The sequence below is a fragment of the Pristis pectinata genome, chromosome 12, assembly GCF_009764475.1.
Source record: "Pristis pectinata isolate sPriPec2 chromosome 12, sPriPec2.1.pri, whole genome shotgun sequence".
Classification (NCBI taxonomy): Eukaryota; Metazoa; Chordata; class Chondrichthyes; order Rhinopristiformes; family Pristidae; genus Pristis; species Pristis pectinata.
Window position 1 is genome coordinate 34,204,258 of NC_067416.1, and position 19,112 is coordinate 34,223,369.

The window sequence follows — 19,112 nt, forward strand, 5'->3', positions numbered from 1 at the left end:
AATGGCCATGGTGGAGAAAAACTGCTTGAGGTGAAGCATCACCCAATGTAACCCAGCCAGATCCAATCCAAGCAGGATCATACGTGATCACTTTGTGCACTATGTTGCTGCTGTGTGACTGCCATCAGGAGTGTTTTTAAGAGTTGACTCCCTTTTCTGAACATTGTGCTGGTAAATGTTAGATGCACAAAATTTGGTGTGGTCCAGTTCAGCTCTTTCTGCACTTGTTTTGAAGTGCAAACCATCCTAATGTTATTTCAAAAAAGAATTTGGCCAAATCTTTTTTTTTTGCAAATTAGCACTAAATGCAGTCATGTTTCAGTGTACCAAAGATGGTGCAATCCAATTTCTCGCCAGATATTTATGACGTGTGCTATTGCTATATCGTTTACATGTGCTGAAATATGTCACAGGCAAGAATGCTCCTTGAAATATAAGCAGGCAGAAGTTAGAGAAGAGTATGTCACACAAATGGTCATATCCTTGGCCAGGTGCACATGAATTACTTTGGATTGTGTCTCAAAAGAGCTCAGGTTTCTTTTGATTCCTCTTGAGTAACTGAGAAGGCAATGAAAGACACAACTGCACAAATAGTTTAATTAAGTAACTGTAGCGACTCACCGTCTGGTCAGGTGAACTGGCTCGGCAGTCGGGTCGCGCAGCGTCGGAGCGACGAGGCCCAAGATGGCGGCGGGCCTTGTTTTTCCCGAGCGACGGGGAGAACCTGTGCGCAGGAAAGACTTGATGACGTAGTACTTACGTCATTGCCGGTTGCATTGGGCGGGAACAGTCTCCCTTAAAAGGCCCGCGCAAGGCGGGAAAATAAACCAGTTCTTGTTTGACAATCCTTCGACTAGCGTCTTGTCTTATTTCGCGGTAGCAACCGCTACATTGGTGACCCCGACGGTCCAAACTGATTTTGGACCCGCGCAATGGATGACAACGCAGCAGCCAACGCAGTGGCCCTCAAGCTGCCCACCTTTTGGACACTTCGTCCCAGCATCTGGTTTGACCAGGCTGAAGCGCAATTCCACCTTCGGCAAATCACCTCGAACTCCACGAAGTACTACCACATGGTTAGCTTTCTGGACCAAGAGACAGCCGCCCAGGTCGGAGACTTCATCCAGTCACCTCGGGAGGAAGATAAGTCCCCGGCTTTCAAAGACCTTTTGATTCAGACCTTCAGCCTCTCCCTTCGGGAGCGCGCCGCCCGCCTGCTTCATCTGGATGGCCTGGGGGACAGATCCCCATCCGCCCTAATGAATGAAATGCTGGCATTGGCCGAGGGACACAAGCCATGCCTGATGTTCGAACAGGCCTTCCTCGAACAGCTCCCCGATGACATTCACCTGTTGTTAGCTGATGCTGACTTCAGCAACCCCCGTGAGGTAGCCGCCTGGGCAGATGTCCTGTGGAAGGCCAAACGTGAGAGCGGTTCGTCCGTCGGCCAAATCACCAGGCCGTGAGCCCAACGCCCGCCTCGCCCAGTCCCAGCAACCGAGCAGCCACACCCCAGGAACACAGACGACGACACGGGTGACCAGCTGTGTTTCTACCATCAGAGGTGGGGCGCGGAGGTCCGTCGATGCCGCCCACCCTGCAAGTTTCAGGGAAACGCCAGAGCCAGCCGCCGCTGATGGCCACGGCGGCTGGCCGCTGACAGAGCCTCCCATTCATTCAGGACAAGAAATCTGGACGGCATTTCCTTGTTGAAACCGGAGCAAAGGTCAGTATTTTGCCCCCGACTGGCTGCGACACTCGTAACAGGCCACCAGGTCCTGTACTCAATGCCGCCGATGGTACAACAATACGGTCTTTCGGTACCCGTACACTTCAATTACAATTTGGCGGCAGCCGTTTTACCTGGACCTTTACCCTTGCCACCGTCGCCCGACCACTCCTAGGAGCTGATTTCCTTCAGGCCCACAACCTGTTAGTCGACCTGCGAGGGATGTGGTTAGTCCACTCTAGCGCTTTCCAGACCTATCCCCTGGGAGAAATAAGCCTACCAGCCCCGCGCCTGGACTCCATTTCCCTTTCTGGCGACGATTTCACCAAGCTCCTAGCCGAATTCCCATCAACTTTGGCACCTCAGTTCACAAATTCTAGGCCCAAACACGGGGTACGACAGCACATCATTACTACAGGGCCACCTCTTCATGCCCGAGCACGACGACTACCTCCAGACAAGCTCCGCCTGGCAAAGGAAGAGTTCCGTCACATGGAGGAGCTGGGGATTGTCCGCAGGTCAGACAGCCCCTGGGCCTCCCCCCTGCACATGGTCCCCAAAGCCACCGGAGGGTGGAGGCCCTGCAGCGACTACCGCAGGCTGAATGACGCCACCACCCCGGACCGCTATCCCATCCCTCTCATCCAGGACTTTGCAGCAAACTTACACGGGGCCCGCATCTTTTCCAAAGTGGACCTCGTTCGGAGATACCACCGAATCCTGGTCCATCCGGATGACGTCCCCAAAACTGCGATTATCACCCCATTCGGTCTGTTCGAATTCCTTCGAATGCTGTTCGGCCTTAAGAACGCCGCGCAGACCTTCCAGCGGCTGATGGACGCGGTAGGCCGAGACCTGGACCTCGTGTTCATTTACTTAGATGACATACTGATCGCCAGCCGTAACCAGCAAGAACACCTTTCCCACCTCCGCCAGCTGTATTCCCGTCTCCGCGATTTCGGCCTCACGATCAACCTGCCCAAGTGCCAATTCGGACTTGACTCTATCGATTTCCTCGGCCACTAAATCACCAGCGACGGGGCAACACCCCAACCCGCCAAGGTAGATGGTATCCGCCATTTTGCCCACCCCGACACGGTCTAAGGCCTACAGGAATTCCTTGGGATGGTCAACTTTTACCATTGGTTCATCCCTGCAGCAGCCCGTATCATGCGCCCTCTGTTCTCGCTGATGGCTGGTAAGGGCAAGGACATCACCTGGAATGATGAGGCTGCGGCTGCCTTCGTTAAGGCTAAAGACGCCCTGGCAGACACCACGATACTTGTACACCCTAGGACAGACGTCCCAACCGCCCTCACGGTGGACGCGTCCAACACCGCAGTGGGTGGGGTACTGGAACAGCTAATCGAAGGCTGTTGGCAACCCCTGGCATTTTTCAGCAAGCACCTTAGACCACCCGAACTGAAATACAGCGCTTTTGATCGGGAACTTCTAGCGCTGTATCTGGCGGTCCGGCATTTCTGATACTTTCTAGAAGGCAGGCCCTTCACCACTTTCACCGATCATAAGCCTTTGTCCTTTGCCTTCTCCAAAGTCTCCAATCCCTGGTCAGCTCATCAGCAGAGACATTTATCCTACATTTCCGAATTCACAACAAATATCCAACATGTGTCCGGAAAGGATAATGTCGTTGCTGATGCACTTTCCAGACTGACCATTCACAACCTGTCCTTGGGTGTCGGCTACACGGCCCTAGCTGACGCACAGCAAGCTGACGACGAGCTGCCCAGCTACAGAACCGCAGTCTCGGGCCTGCAGCTCCGAAATTTCTTGGTTGGTCCAGGTCAGCAGACCCTACTTTGCGACATCGCGACAGGTCAGCCCCGCCCTATAGTCCCTGCAGCCTGGCGGAGACGCGTTTTCGACTCGGTACATGGGTTGGCGCACCCGTCCATCAGATCAACTGTCCGACTGGTCGCCAGCAAGTTTGTCTGATATGGCCTGCGCAAACAGGTCAGTGAGTGGGCCAGGACTTGTCCGCACTGCCAGACATCGAAAATCCAACGACACACCAAAGTCCCGCCACAGCAGTTCGAGCCTACCCGTAGGAGGTTCGACCACATACACGTCGACCTCGTGGGCCCTCTGCCGGTTTCAAGAGGAGCCTGGTACCTCCTTACCATCGTGGACCGATTCACGAGGTGGCCAGAAGCAACCCCCCTGACTGACATCACGACTGATTCCTGCGCCCGGGCGCTGCTCACAACTTGGGTCTCACGTTTTGGTGTTCCGGCCCACATCATTTCAGACAGAGGCACCCAATTCACTTCCAGTCTCTTGTCTGCATTAGCGAACCTGCTAGGGACGCAGCTGCACACCACCACGGCCTACCATCCTCAATCAAACGGGTTGGTGAAACGTTTTCACCGCCATCTGAAATCAGCCTTGATGGCCCGCCTGAAGGGTCCTAACTGGGTTGACGAGCTGCCTTGGGTCCTGCTCGGCATACGCACTGCCCCCAAAGAAGACCTCCACGCTTCGTCAGCTGAGCTTGTGTACGGGGCGCCCCTAGTTGTCCCAGGGGATTTCATACCTGCCCTTCGAGACCAAGGGGAACAACCCCCAGCAGTCCTACAAAGACTGCGCGAGAAGCTCGGCAACTTGGCCCCTATTCCCACCTCGCGGCACAGTCAAGCCCCATCCTGCCAGCCCAAAGAACTACGAGACTGTACGTTTGTTTTCGTTCGCAGGGGCACACCTTGGGCGCCATTGCAACGACCATATGAGGGACCGTTCCAAATCATCAGGAATAAAGGATCCACCTTTATTTTGGACGTTGGGGGCAGGGAACAGGTTTTCACGACGGACCGCCTCAAACCGGCCCATTTAGATCTGCAACAACCGGTCGAGGTTTCAACGCCGCGACGCAGAGACCGACCCCCTAAGCAGCGGCTGGTACAGCCCGCGGACCTTGGGGACTGTATCGCCGGTTCTGGGGGGGGTTGTGTAGCGACTCACCGTCTGGTCAGGCAAACCGGCTCGGCAGTTGGGTCGCGCGGCGTCGGAGCGACGAGGCCCAAGATGGCAGTGGGCCTCGTCTTTCCCGAGCGACGGGGAGAACCCACGTGCGGGAAAGACTTGATGACGTAGTACTTACGTCATTGCCGGTTGCATTGGGCGGGAACAGTCTCCCTTAAAAGGCCTGTGTAAGGTGGGAAAATAAACCAGTTCTTGTTTGACAATCCTTCAACTAGCGTCTTGTTTTATTTCGCGGTAGCAACCGCTACATAACTTTATTTAACTCTTAACTAAAAGAACAAAGAAATTAGTAACTCAAGTAATTTTATTTAATTCTTAACAACAGATCTAATTTAATTCTTAACTGCAGTTACAAATCTAATTTAACTCAACTAAAAGAACAAAACTCAGACTTCTTTATTTGATTTTCCACTAATATATCAAGCTCAAAGTGCACGCAATTCATAGTAATACTTATCAGCTATCAACAATAAGCAGCGCTGCTTGTGTATTCTGAACCACTCAGTCTTTAGCCACCGGGGAGCTCTAACACTTTGATGAGACACGAAGGGGTATCAAGGTCACCAGGCACCGGTCGTGATCCAGCCCATTGAGAAAGTCCAGAAATCCCTTGAAAATACCTTACTATTATACTGTTCAGGGTCTCCCTTATCTCCGCTACAAGTGAATACCAACTCCAAATAAGGTAAGACCACCGATATGCGAGTTACTGGAAACCACCACATGATTTCCAGTAAGTTTTCTCAGACAGGCCTACCTGTGTAACCAGAGCCTAAAATGAAACTTAAGTCAGCCATCTTATTAACACATTTGGCCATTTTGTTAACATATTCAGCCATTTCATAGCTAATGCAACAGGGGAATCACTAATTCTGCTTCATCTTGCCACAATTGTACTCATCATCTTTAAAGCAAAGGTATGGCATTATATGGACATTATACAGAAATTTTCATATTAGATAATGCATCACTGAAATATTATGTGGCTTTGTGTGATAGATGTGATCTGAAAACCTATCTGGAATAGATACAGTGGAAAATATTTTAGGACAATATCCTATGGGTTTCTCTTGCTCTGTTCTATAACTTCAGTGAGTTTGTGAATTTCACATTTAGACATACATTTCGTTAATGACATTAAACTGCAGGGCATGGTTCACTCCTTAAAGGGCTAGAATATCATTTAATTCCACTGGATTGTCCATTGTTTAAATACTCCGTGCTAGTTCCTTCTGAGTTGCATCCTTCAGTTTATAACACTGTCAGAATTCTCATCTGGCCCTTCACATCCACCTGTTAATATGAGATAATCTCCCAGTTGAACATAAAATCTAAAGACAATTCTTTTAGCTGTTGTGCCTATTCAGCCAAAAATTAGATCACATACTAACTCATGAGATTCTTGAGAATGGTGAGGTGTGGCAGCATGTTGAAATGGTGTGAGCAACAAACTTGCTCAGATCCACTGGAATTCACGGATCAAACCAAAGGAGTTTAAACGAGAAGAGTTTAATCCATTTGTTGTGTGTAGTGGCACTATTAGAACTGCCATTTTTTTCCACTGCCACACACCCCATTTTCTTTGCAATCTTCTGAACTTCCTTGTTTTTCTGCTCTCTTTGGATACTTTCTACTCTTTGATGTGGTCAAACACTACAGTGCAGGATCAGCTGAATTCAAAATTTTGGGGACTTGCTGGCTTGAAGCAGTTGAAATTCAGCCTCTGGTATTTGGCTGTTGAAACCTCAGCAAAGCTCTCATTTCTTTCAACAGTGGCAGTCTGAGACTGACAGATGACACTGCATTCATAGAGTCATACAGAGGTGCAACAGTGCTCGTTATCCCACCAATTTCGTGCTGACCATCACCACCATTTCTACTAATCCTACGTTAACCCCATTTTTATTCTCCCCACATTCTCATCAACTCCCCCCAGATTCCACCGCTTACCTACACACTAGGGGGTAATTTACAGTGGCCAATTAACCCACCAACTGTATACATTTGGAATGTTGGAGGAAACTGGAGCACCCAGAGGAAATCCACGCAGTGACACAGAGAAGGTGCAAACTCCACTCAGACAGCACCCAAGGTCAGGATTAAACTTGGGTCTTTGGTGCTGTGAGACAGTGGCTCTACGAGCTGCACCGCTGTCATTCATGTGGAATCAAATACCAAGACTTGCTCTGATTCCCTAGAGGTAAACGAAGGAAGTGACACCCAGATACTGCGTCAATTGAGATTCAGCAGAGGATCTGAGACCCCATTGATTTTAATGGGAATTACAGTGTTTTGGATTAGGAGGTAAAGGGGAAAGTAAATAATGTTTTCAAGTATTTGAATAAGAACATAATAAGAACATAACACAATGGTCAGCACTAAATTGGTAGGATAACGAGCACTGTTGCACCTCTGTATGACTCTATGAATGCAGTGTCATCTGTCAGTCTCAGACTGCCACTGTTGAAAGAAATAATTATTTCAACCCCATTTTGCTAGCCGTTTTCTCCTGAAATAAAAAAAAATGTCCTTGAGTATGTTTCAATGTTTCTGAATGAAGTGATTGCCTTGGCTGTAAGTGTATGCGGTGCATGAAGTGTTCAGTTGATGTGTGCAGGTGTATTAGTATACCGGTTTTAACACAACAAGCAAGCAACCTACACCGTGTGTAGGTAAGCGGTGGAATCTGGGGGGAGTTGATGAGAATGTGGGGAGAAAATAGGGTTAATGTAGGATTAGTAGAAATGGTGGTGATAGCACGAAATTGGTGGGATAACGAGCACTGTTGCACCTCTGTATGACTCTATGAATGCAGTGTCATCTGTCAGTCTCAGACTGCCACTGTTGAAAGAAATGAGAGCTTTGCTGAGGTTTTAGAGCAGGAAAGTGGTGCTGAGAGTAAAAAAAATCAACAATGGTCTTACAGAATGGTGAACCAGTCCCCTCAACCCAGCTCCCCCCTTCAATTTGGTGGTTGATCTTTTATTTCTGCACCACTTTCCAGTACTGTTTTACTTTAATATTTAACTATTTCAAAGTGTTTTAACCCATTTTAATTACCATTTTTCTTAAACAATTTTACTTTAAAAAAAGAGCTATTTACTTCAATTTTAGTAACATCTCTGGGGCATTCCTGACAAATTTGACAGAAGGCAAAGCCCCACTACCCTTTACCCACACTCGCCTAGTTGTTCTTGTTGCTATTGATGGTAGAGGGCCTACAATAGTATATTTCAACCTGTCTGCTCAATAATTGTCTGCTCAAATTTCTGGCTTGGAGGAATGTCCAATTTGTATATTGTACAAACTGATTACATATAATTTGGGGCTCCATCCTATTTGGATTAGATCTTTAAATTCTGTTTGGGTTGCAATAGGTGAATCTTCAGTTCAGTTTCCTCCCCCACACTCCCAGTCATGTCCATGGAGGTCAAAAACCTTCGCTTGAATAAATGATCTCACGATGGGATTGGTTGCCTGCTCTAGTCACAGATATTGGTCTGGTTATGCTTCCACGAAGTGGCTTGGTATGTTTCCTACATTAAAGATGCTGTATAAGTGCATTGTTGTATTACAGTTGTTGGCTTTCTGGTCTCATCCACAGCTTTACATTGATGCAGTAATGTTTAATCAGAATGTCCTTGATTATCATACACTTCGGACCTTTTTTATTGCACATGCAGTGGATATCTTTATTATTTGTGATGGAATAATTCACCAACCTGCAGTAGACATGGCAATGAATAATTATTCAAGAGTTTGCTTTCATTCTTCTTAAGTACTATAACTAGTATTTGTTTAAACTCAAGCAGCTTGAAAGGGTAAATTGCATTCCAATCTTCATCTCTTTAGATGTGAACCTAACGCTATTTCCGAATAGAATCTTTCATTAATAGTCTAGCTTTTAAAGTGAAGCTGCAATTTTCTCTTTCTCCTCTGAATTTTTCTCCTTCTAATTTTACTCCCTTTCTCAAATGTTCCATTTTCTTTTTAAAAACCTTCCAGTTTCCCAAATTAAGATAAAAGTATGGAATGCAATTGGTCCTGCTAGACTTGAAAAGTTGCAATAACCAGTGTCTAGAACTGCCCCTACTTACTCGCCAGTTTCCACAGCAATTGCAGCTACAATTAAAGCCTAAAGTATGACCTCATCATTCTACTTCTGGGGAAATTGGACACCAAACATTTTCCTATTATGCCAATAGAAATGGGAAATTGGGAGATATTTGTTCACATTGCTAATTGTTATGATCCAAAATGGCTGAAAGTGCGATGAAAGCGGACTTAACAATTTTCTAAACGGAATCAAATAAGTGCATGAGAAGAGTAAATCTGGGACAATGCAGTGAAGGGCAGGGCATAGGATTAATTGGATACATGATGCAAAGAATAGGCACAGACGTGATAGGTTGAATGGCTACCTTCTGTGCAATATGATAACATGGTACAGGATTACAGATCCATGGGGCTGAGCATAATGTAAAGATGCAGAAATTCAATTTGATGAAAACTTTAATAATAAACTATAAACAATAAAATGAGAAAGATAAAGAAAACAAAATTGAAGCAATTGCTGTCATCACAGATCTGTGGAAGAGAGAGAAGATTTTTAGTGTTCTGTATAGAAAAATCACTTCATTTCAAAATATGCACAGTAATTACATCATGCTAATTATTTCAAGTACATGTGCAAGTATTTCAACACTACATACAAAACTATTTGAACGAACACAAAGAGCACCTTAAATATCTCATTAATCAGGTAATTTGTGCTATCCACACTAAGCCTCACAGTTTATTCATTATTTATTTATCATGTTCATATGACCAATGTAGTTTATAGGAGGACAAACTACATTGGTCATATGCATTTGGAAAGATCAAAGACTATGCCACAGACAATTAGGAGGGAATTTTATTCATTTTACATCAGACAGGAATTATTTCAAAGATCTATCAAATTAACCAGTGAAATTTAGTTTTGAAAGAGTACAATTAAAACATGTTTTAAAATATAAATAACTGCAGTGGTAAATATCTTCATCCAAGCACCTACTAATCTCTTTTATTTTTCCAACTTAATTAACTAAAGCTCCTTATCCCACTTAAATTACGTATTGCCATTGAAGGGGTTTTACCTCTCAGTCTCTAAATAAACCTGTGATATTTAAAGATTAAATGCTGCTATAAAAAATTTTTGTCTGGTGAGCAAAATTACCTATAATATGAAAGTATCTGGATTTACTTTCCAAGTTTTTGTACCTTGGCTATTCCAAACGATTTCTTGCAACTCTAAAATTTGAGGCCATCCAAACTCAGCTTTCCTCACCTTAAACTGCACCACCTCGTTCATTCATTGCTCCTACGCCTGCTAACCTAAACGGACTTGCTGTTAAGGGAAGGTTTCAACTCTGAAAGTAAATGAAAATCAAAAAACGGACTCTGCTGAGAATCTGACGTTAAAACAGAAAATGCTGGAAATAATCAGTACATCAGGTCTTCAACCTGAAACATTAACTCCATTTCCCTTTCCATGGATGCTGCCAAACATGCTGATTGTTACCAGCCTTTTCCGCTTTTACTTCACATGCTTTGAAATACCTCCATGATCTTTCTTCATTTCTGTCAACTCCTCTAATCTATTTGCATTGCTGTAGCTGAACATGTACTTAGCAGGAGGAGGAACCAGTGTATGTGGTGTATTTGCACTTTCAGAGAGCTTTAATTAGGTGCCACAAACGAGATTGCACAAAATTAGAGAACTCGGGATTGAGGGATATGTACTGGCAATGAATTGAGGGTTGGTTGATGGGGCAGAAAATAGAGAATATCAATTAACATGTCATTATCAGGTTGGGAAGCTGTAACTAGTGAGGTGCCACAGATGTTCAGAATCATTATCAGTGATTTGGATGAGAAGATCATGTATAATAGATCCAAATCTGCTGATGTGAGCTGTGAGTAGGATGTAGACAGGCTATGTGAATGGGTAAAGAAAGGTAGATGGAATATAATGTGGAAAAATGTGAGCCATCCAGCTTGAGAGAAACAATAGAAAAGGCAAGTTACTTTTAAATGGTGAAAGGTTGAAAAATGTCGGTTTTCAGAAGGGCCTGAGTGTCCAGGTGCACCTATCGCTGAAAGTTAACGTGTACAAACAGCAAGCAATTAGAATGGAAAATGGTACATTGACCTTTATTACAAGAGGATTTGAATATGAGCAGAGCCATCTAGCCCCAGTTAATAGAGCCCTGGTGCGACTACATCTGGAAGATTGTGTACAGGTCTGATCTCCCTACATTAGGAGGGACATGCTAGCACAGAGGAAGTGCAACAAAGGTTTCCCAGATTGATTGCTGGGAGGGGATTTTGTCCTACAAGAAAATAAGCAGACTTGGGCCTCTACTCTCAAGTTTAGAAAAATGAGAGGTCATCTCATTGGATAAAATTTTTATGGGGATTGCAGGGATGATGCTTTCTCTGGCTGGTGTTTCTAGAACCAAGGGTTCCAATCTCAAAAGGTCAACCATTCGGGACTGAGGAGAGAAGAAGTTTATTTATCCAGATGGAAGTGAACACTTGGAATTTTCTACCCAAGACGTTGTGGAGGTCAGTTGCAGAGTATATTTAAGATAGTGTTCTGACAATTAGTCTTTGACCTGAAACGTTAATATGGTTCTGTTTCCACACATACTGTTACCCTGCTGAGGATTTCCATCATTTTCTGTTTATATTCAAGAATGCAGTAGATAAATCTTTGGATATTAAGGGACTCAGGATATAGGTTAGTACTGGAAAGCGGCACAGAGGTAAATGCTACTGAATGGTGGAGCAGGCATGAGAGGCTGAGTGGCCCATTTCTGCTTCATTTGTACCAGTTTTGTTAATGTTCATAAGAGCCCTGCTGAGGTTCTGGAATTCCTTCCCTAAACCTCTTAATCTCTCCTTCCTGTTCCAAGACATTGCTTAAAATTGACTCAATTGGTTGGTCAATTTTGGTCACCTACCCTAATAGCTCTTCATCATTGTTTTTGTTCACGTAAAGATCCATGGATTTTTCTCCCCATTGTTAAAGAATGCATCATTTTTATTGCGGGTGATGGAAGGGCTGAAGAGACAGACCCTCAGGACTTGTTACTGCACCGTGAGAACGTACTGCCTGCCAGCTACCTCGACCTCATGAAAAACTAATGAGTGTGGAAACTGCAGTTATGCAAGGGAACCATCACTAGATTTGCAGCCAATGAACAAATAAAGTTGCCTTCTATGGATGTGAAAGCTTAGGCATGCACTTAAATGTTTTCACTTACCAGAAGGAGCTGCTGGTAAGTTAGGAGGCACTATTTTGCTGTGATTCTTCAACATGACATTCAGCCCGCATCTACACCAAGGTGACTAACTGCATTGTAGCTGGGTGTGACTGGTATCAGTATTAGCTAAAACTTTATTGCCTACAAAAATAATATTTATTTCTATAAACTAAAAGGGCTGCTCCCTACTAAAGAGAAGATGACATGCAACACTTTAAGATTAAACAAATGTTTATTTTCCTGGTGGGGTCCGTAACACATATCACAAAGGAGTTCAGTACTTCTGCATTATAAAGATTGCAAAGGTAGATGTCTGTAAGAGAGGGTTTACCTTTCTAGACCTTGTCTTCTAAAACCCTTAGAGAAACCCAGCAGTTCTCACCTGCAGCATGGTGCAGTGGCAGCATAATTTTTGGACTACTTAGAGTGACAATTCAGAGTTTTAGATCTCAGCAATGATGCCTTACAGAACGAGCAAGCAAATTAATGGTGCAAGTTGAAGATTACATTATATTGCCACTCTGAACAGGTTAGGAGTAGATAAGTAGATGTTTAGAATGGCTCTTAAGATATGAGGCAGAATTGAATCTCCTGGAAAGGATCAGGTTTTAACAAAAGCCTCAGTTGATGTAGAATCTATGTTTACTTTTTCCTCAGGCTGTGCCCTAACAAGTTTGCTTTTACTAACCATCCATAAAGCATGTATTGAACCACTTGTGCCAACTACTGAGTCAAGGTTGTTTTTGTAGTTGAATGGCCCAATAGGCTGCTTCAAGAAGAATCAGCTGCAGGCCTGGATTAGAGACATGGAGTCTAGGCTAGGTTTGGATTCCCCAAGGAAAGTTGTTATGAAATTTGACGTTTTTTTATTCTGATGTTAGCATAGCAATTTACTGAACTCAGTTTTACAATTCAACATATGGTGAACTTGGATGGTTAGATAGCTAACTTTTCTTTTTCATTTAATGAGATGTAGGCATTGCTGGCAGAGTCTACATTTATTATCCAACACCAACTGCCCTTGAGAAAGTAGTGGTATGCCATCTTCTTGAACTTATGCTGTCTGTCAGTGAAAGTGCTCTTACAATGTTTTTGGATAGAATGTTTAATGATTTAGATCCAATGATAATGTTGGAACGACATCATATTTCCAACTTGGGAAGGTATAAAGCTTGGAGGGGAACCTGCAGATGGTGGTGTCCCTGTTCTACCCTTGTCCTTTTTGATGGCCATGGTTAGGCATTAGAAGGTACTGCCTAAGTAGCTCTAATGCATCTTATGGACAGTGAACACCAGCCAGTGGATAGAAATAGTGGGTGGGGTATCAATCAAGCAAGCCAATGAGTGCTGGATACTGTCAAGCTACTTGAGAGTTGAAGGAGTTACATTCATTTAAGCAAGTGGGGAATATTCCAATACACAATAAAAGGCCAGTTTCTCAGAAGGCATAATTTTCCTGATCAGTTGCTGATGAGATGGGGTTATGGTTTGGAATAATGTGAAGGTGTGCATTTGGATTGAGTGGCTGGGCCTTTCTAAAGGACCACTTAAATTGCCTGGTTTGAAGAGATGAAAAGTATTTTAATATATAGCACTTATTCTAATGCCAATTGGTTAGTAGATTTCATGTATTACTGAAAGGGATACGCACCATTTCACATTCATTTGCTCCTGCAGCTAAGAACAGGTCATCTGAAATATATAATAATAGACTTTCTGTGACATGTTTGAAAAGATTTTTTTTTTACCAAGAATGAAACATTTATTCTGTAAATTCTTTGTCTTCACCTACACAGAGTAAATGCTACTACACTTAATTGGACACTTTATAGGTCACAAGAGTTACGAAGTGCCTGATCACGAGCAATATGCTAGAGGCCCCTCATGACCTATAAGAGGATTGGGAGAAGGGTATCAGGTAAACCAGAGTAAGACCAGTTGCTGGATGACAGAGGGAGAGTAAAGTGAGGCAGGCAATGTGGTCACTTTGCTCCCATCCCTCCTCCTCCTGTACACTTCCTCCGAAGGGATAACGAGGAGTACATAAATAAGAGCTACAGGGAGGCAGTCCCTCTGAAGCTGCAGGAGGCAGGTCGCTGGGTGACTGTCAGGAGGACGGAGAATAGGCAGGTAATGCAGAGTACCCCTGTGGCCATTCCCCTCAATAGCAGGTGAACCACTTTGGATACTGTTGGGGGGGGAGGGGGGGGTGGGGGGAACGATCTACCAGGGAAAAGCCACAGTGACCAGGTCTCTGGCACTGAGCCTGGTCATATGGTGCAGAAGGGAAGGGGGGAGAAGAGGAGAGCGGTAGTGATAGGGGATTCCATAGTAAGGGGGCAGACAGGAGATTCTGTGGATGTGAAAGAGACTCCCGGATGGTATGTTGCCTCCCCAGTGCCAGGGTCAGGGACGTCTCGGATCGGGTCCACAGCATTCTGAAGGGAGAGGGTGAACAGCCAGAGGTGAAGGTACATATTGGCACCAATGCCATAGGTAGAAAAAGAGATGAGGTCCTGAAGAGGGAATATAGGGAGTTAGGTAGGAAGCTGAAAAGCAGGACCTCAAGGGTAGTAATCTCTGGATTGCTGCCTGTGCCATGTGCCAGTGAGGGTAAGAATAGGATGATTTGGCAGATGAATGTATGGCTGAGAAAATGGTGCAGGGGGCAGGGTTTCAGATTTGTAGATCATTGGGATCGCTTCAGGGGAAGGTACGGCCTGTACAAAAGGGATGGGTTACACCTGAACTGGAGGGGGACCAATATTCTTGTGGGCAGGTTTTCTAGAACTGTTGGGGAGGTTTAAACTAGTTTGGCGGGGGGGGGGGGGGGGGGGGGGGAACCAGAGTGATAGGTCAAAGCTTGGTTCATTTAGTGCACAAGTAGATGAAGAGTGTAGAAAGACTGTGAGGAAGGATAAGCAGTTGAAAGGGCAAAATTGCAGTCAGTTGGATGGGCTGAAGTGTGTCTACTCTAATGTGAGAAGTATCAGAAACAAGGCTGATGAACTTAGAGCATGGCTAAGTACGTGGAACTACGACGTGGTGGCCATTACAGAGACTTGGCTGTTGCAGGGGCAGGAATGGCTGCTGGATATTCCAGGGTTTAGATGTTTCGACAGGGACGGAGGTAAAAGAGGTGGGGGAGTGGCTTTGCTGATCAGGGACAGTGTCACAGCTGCAGAAAGGGAGGATGTCCTGGAGGAATCATCCACTGAGTCAGTGTGGGTGGAAGTCAGAAACAGGAAGGGAGCGATCACTCTATTGGGAGTATTCTACAGACCTCCCCCCCCCAATAGCAGCAGAGATGCTGAGGAGCAGATCAGGAGGCAGATTTTGGAGAGGTGCAAAAATAACAGGGTTGTTGTCATGGGTGATTTCAAATTCCCTAATATTGATTGGCACCTCCTTAGTGTAGAGGGGATAGATGGGATGAAGTTTGTTCGGTGTGTACAGGAAGGATTCCTGACACAGTATGTGGACAGGCCGGCTAGAGGAGAGGCCATACTGGACCTGGTACTAGGCAATGAGCCTGATCAGGTTTCAGATCTCTTGGTGGGAGAGCATTTTGGAGATAGTGACCATTACTCCTTGACCTTTAACATAGCCTTGGAGAGGGATAGGAGCAGATGATATGGGAAAGTATTTAACTGGGGGAGGGGGAATTATGATGCTATTAGGCAGGAACTTGGGAGCGTAAATTGGGAACAGATGTTCTTGGGGAAGTGCACAGCGGAAATGTGGAGGTTGTTTAAGGGAATACTTGCATGTCCTATTGAGGCAGGGCAAGGATGGTAGAGTGAAGGAACCGTGGTTGACACGAGATATAGAATATCTTGTCAAGAGGAAGAAAGAAGCTTACCTGAGGTTTAGAAAGCATGGATCAGACAGGGCTCTGAAGAGTTACAAGGTAGCCAGAAGGGAGCTCAAGAATGGACTTAGAAGAGCTAGAAGGGGGCATGAGAAGTCCTTGGCGAATAGGATCAAGGAAAACCCCAAGGCGTTCTACACGTATGTGAAAAATAAGAGGATGATTAGAGTGAGGGTAGGACTGATCAGGGATAAAAGAGGAAACATGTGCCTGGAGTCAGAAGAGGTAGGGGAGGTCCTTAATGAATACTTTGCTTCAGTATTCACAGACAGAGAGATTTTGACATTTGTGAGGATGGTGTATGACAGACTGATATGCTAGGGCATGTGAGGAAAGAAGATTGCTGGAACTATTGAAAAACATTAGGACAGATAAGTCACTGGGGCCGGATGGGAAATATACAAGTTTATTATGGGAAGCTAGGGAATAAATTGCTGGGCCTTTGGCGACAATCTTTGCGTCCTCACTGGCCACAGGAGTAGTGCCAGATGATTGGAGGGTGGCAAATGTTGTTCCATTGTTTAAGAAAGGGAATAGGGATAACCCTGGGAATTACAGACCAGTGAGTCTTACTTCAGTGGTGGGCAAATTACTGGAGAGGATTTATGGGCATTTAGAGAAGTATAGGCTGATTAGAGACAGTCAGCCTGATTCAATTCTTTGAGGATGTGACAAAGCAGTGGATGTGGTGTACATGGATTTTAGTAAGGCGTTTGATAAGCTTCCTCATGGAAGACTTATTCAGAAAGTGAGGAGGCATGGGATCCAGGGAAACTTGGCTGTGTGGATTCAGAATTGGCTCGCCCATAGAAGACAGAGGGTGGTGGTAGATGGAGCGAATTCTGCCTGGAAGTTGGTGAGCAGTGGTGTTCTGCAGGGATCTGTTCAGGGACCCCTGCTCTTTGTGATTTTTATAAATGACTTGGATGAGGATGTGGAAGGGTGGGTTAGTAAGTTTGCTGATGATACAAAGGTTGGTGGTGTTGTGGATAGTGTAGAAGGTTGCTGTAGATTACAACAGGATATTGATAGAATGCAGAGCTGGGCTGAGAAGTGGCAGATGGAGTTCAACCCGGATAAGTGTGATGTGATACACTTTGGGAGATCGAATTTGAAGGCAGAATACAAGGTTTAATGGCAGGACTCTTAGCAGTGTGGAGGAACAGAGGGACCTTGGGGTCCACATCCATAGATCCCTCAAGGTCGCCACACAGGTCGATAGGGTTGTTAAGGTGGCGTATGGAGTGTTGGCCTTCATTAGTCGGGGTATTGAGTTCACGAGCCGTGAGGTGACGTTGCAGCTCTATAAACCTCTGGTCAGACCACACTTGGAGCATTATGTTCAGTTCTGGTTGCCTCATTATAGGAAGGATGTGGAAGCTTTAGAGATGGTGCAAAGGAGGTTTACCAGGAATGTTGCCTGGATTGGAGAGCATGTCTTATGAGGATAGCTTGAACAAGCTTGGGCTTTTCTCTTTGGAGAGGAGGGGGTGGATGAGAGGTGACTTGATAGAGGTGTACAAGATGATAAGAGGCATAGATCGAGTGGACAGTCAGAGACTTTTTCCCAGTGTGACAATGGCTAACACAAGGGGGCATAATTTTAAGGTGATTGGAGGAAGGTATAAGGGGGAGTTCAGGGGTAAGTTTTTTTTAAACACAGAGTGGTGGGTGCGTGGAACGCACTGACGGCAGAGGTTTTGGGGGCAGATACATTAGGGACATTTAAGAAACTCTTAGGTAGACACATGAATGATAGAAAAATAGGGGGCTATGAGGGAGGGAAGGAATAGATAGATCTTAGAGCAGGATTAAATGGTTGACACAACATTGCGGGCCAAAGGGCCTGTACTGTGTTGTAGTGTTCTATGTTCCTCCACAAAGATCTCCAGTTGCTCTTCTTAAACAATCCCTGAATCAATAAAGAATTGAAAGGATATGACTGAAACTTCTGTAATTCTCTCACATAATTATTTTAATAATCTAGTGTGGAAACTATTAGTTCCTCTGGATTTATCTGTTTAATTCCCTTTATTTCATCCAATACAATTCAGATATATTTTCAATCTAATATCTTCCTCCCCTTAGTCCATTTGTAATTTTCCCCTCTATCCCTGTTTTATTCTCTTGAACTGTGGAAAGAATTATAAAGGACCCCTTTAACAATTCTGCCTTTTTAAAGCTATTTTCTATTGCAGAATCATTTCTCTGTTTTTAAATGGGCTCGTTATCATTTGCCACTTTTATCATAATTTTCAATATTAGCACTTGCATTCTCATTTTCCAGCTCTTATTTGTTTTGTGCTGTTTGTCACATACTATATTTCTGTTACTTTGCTGAGTTACTATTTTTCTTGTCTTTGGGTAATCTTTGTTTTCCATCTTATCTCAATTGCTGATGCATATGCTTGAAGATTTAGAAAATTTTGCTCTTCAGAAGTACTTATTGATCATGTATTTTGTAAATGCCTTTTTGCTTTCCTAACAATTCAATCCAGATCAACGTGCTCAGCATGAATCTCATTCCATGTAATTTGCCTTACTTTGTTTGTGTATGACCTTGCTGTTTCTGGAATTCAATGATAATCTCAATATGTCAATACACTAATATCAGTTCCAAACAGATTGTTTCATGAAAACTGCCCATAATAAAAAAATCTTTTCTATTATGACTCAAGCTGTTTTGCATGGAAAACAAAAATCTCCCATGCTTTTCTGAATTCCATTCATATATGTTCTCCACAACATCACTGCTGTCCAACTCTGTAGATAATATTCAACAGAATGAGCCTGGCATAGTATTTATTAATTCAATCATTTCCATTACCTACTCACACATGCTGATGCCCTTTCATTCAACTGCTGTAATATTGGGCACCAGAAGTTTCATCGGGCTAACACTTGCTTGAAAATGCTGTAGCTCTATGCTTCAGTGCTGACATTTCTCCATCTAAGTGCCAGGTTTTGGACTCTTCTGCAAGGTGCAAGTCCTAAGTTGCTGGCTGTTCTTTACTGGCAATTGCACCCGAGCTTTAGAAACTTCATGGAGTCCAATGATGCTATCTAAACTTGCTGCAGTTCCCCAGCACTTTCAATAGGGACTCTGTCCACTGAGGTTGCGCCAGTCAAGACCTGGCCTAGGAAAAGTTGCCCATTAATGTCAATAAGCTAATGCCATCATTTAATGGACCATGGCTGATCC

The 19,112-nt window shown here is 44.5% G+C and overlaps 1 protein-coding gene across 2 annotated transcripts in view; it reads right to left on the reverse strand.

Moving 5' to 3' along the window:
- Positions 1–4,956: 4,956 nt before the first annotated feature.
- minpp1b (multiple inositol-polyphosphate phosphatase 1b) overlaps positions 4,957–19,112 on the reverse strand; it is a 55,215-nt gene continuing 41,059 nt past the window's right edge. Inside the window, exons 5-6 of one of the 2 annotated variants that reach the window (XM_052027860.1) lie at positions 13,691–13,731; positions 4,957–9,316 (exon numbers count right to left, since the gene is read on the reverse strand). In XM_052027860.1, coding sequence (XP_051883820.1) covers positions 13,717–13,731 — 15 coding nt within the window. In that variant the 3' untranslated portion in view covers positions 4,957–9,316; positions 13,691–13,716. Of the gene's footprint in view, positions 9,317–13,690; positions 13,732–14,883; positions 17,823–19,112 lie in introns of those variants that run through there. The other variant, XM_052027859.1, reaches the window with a different exon arrangement.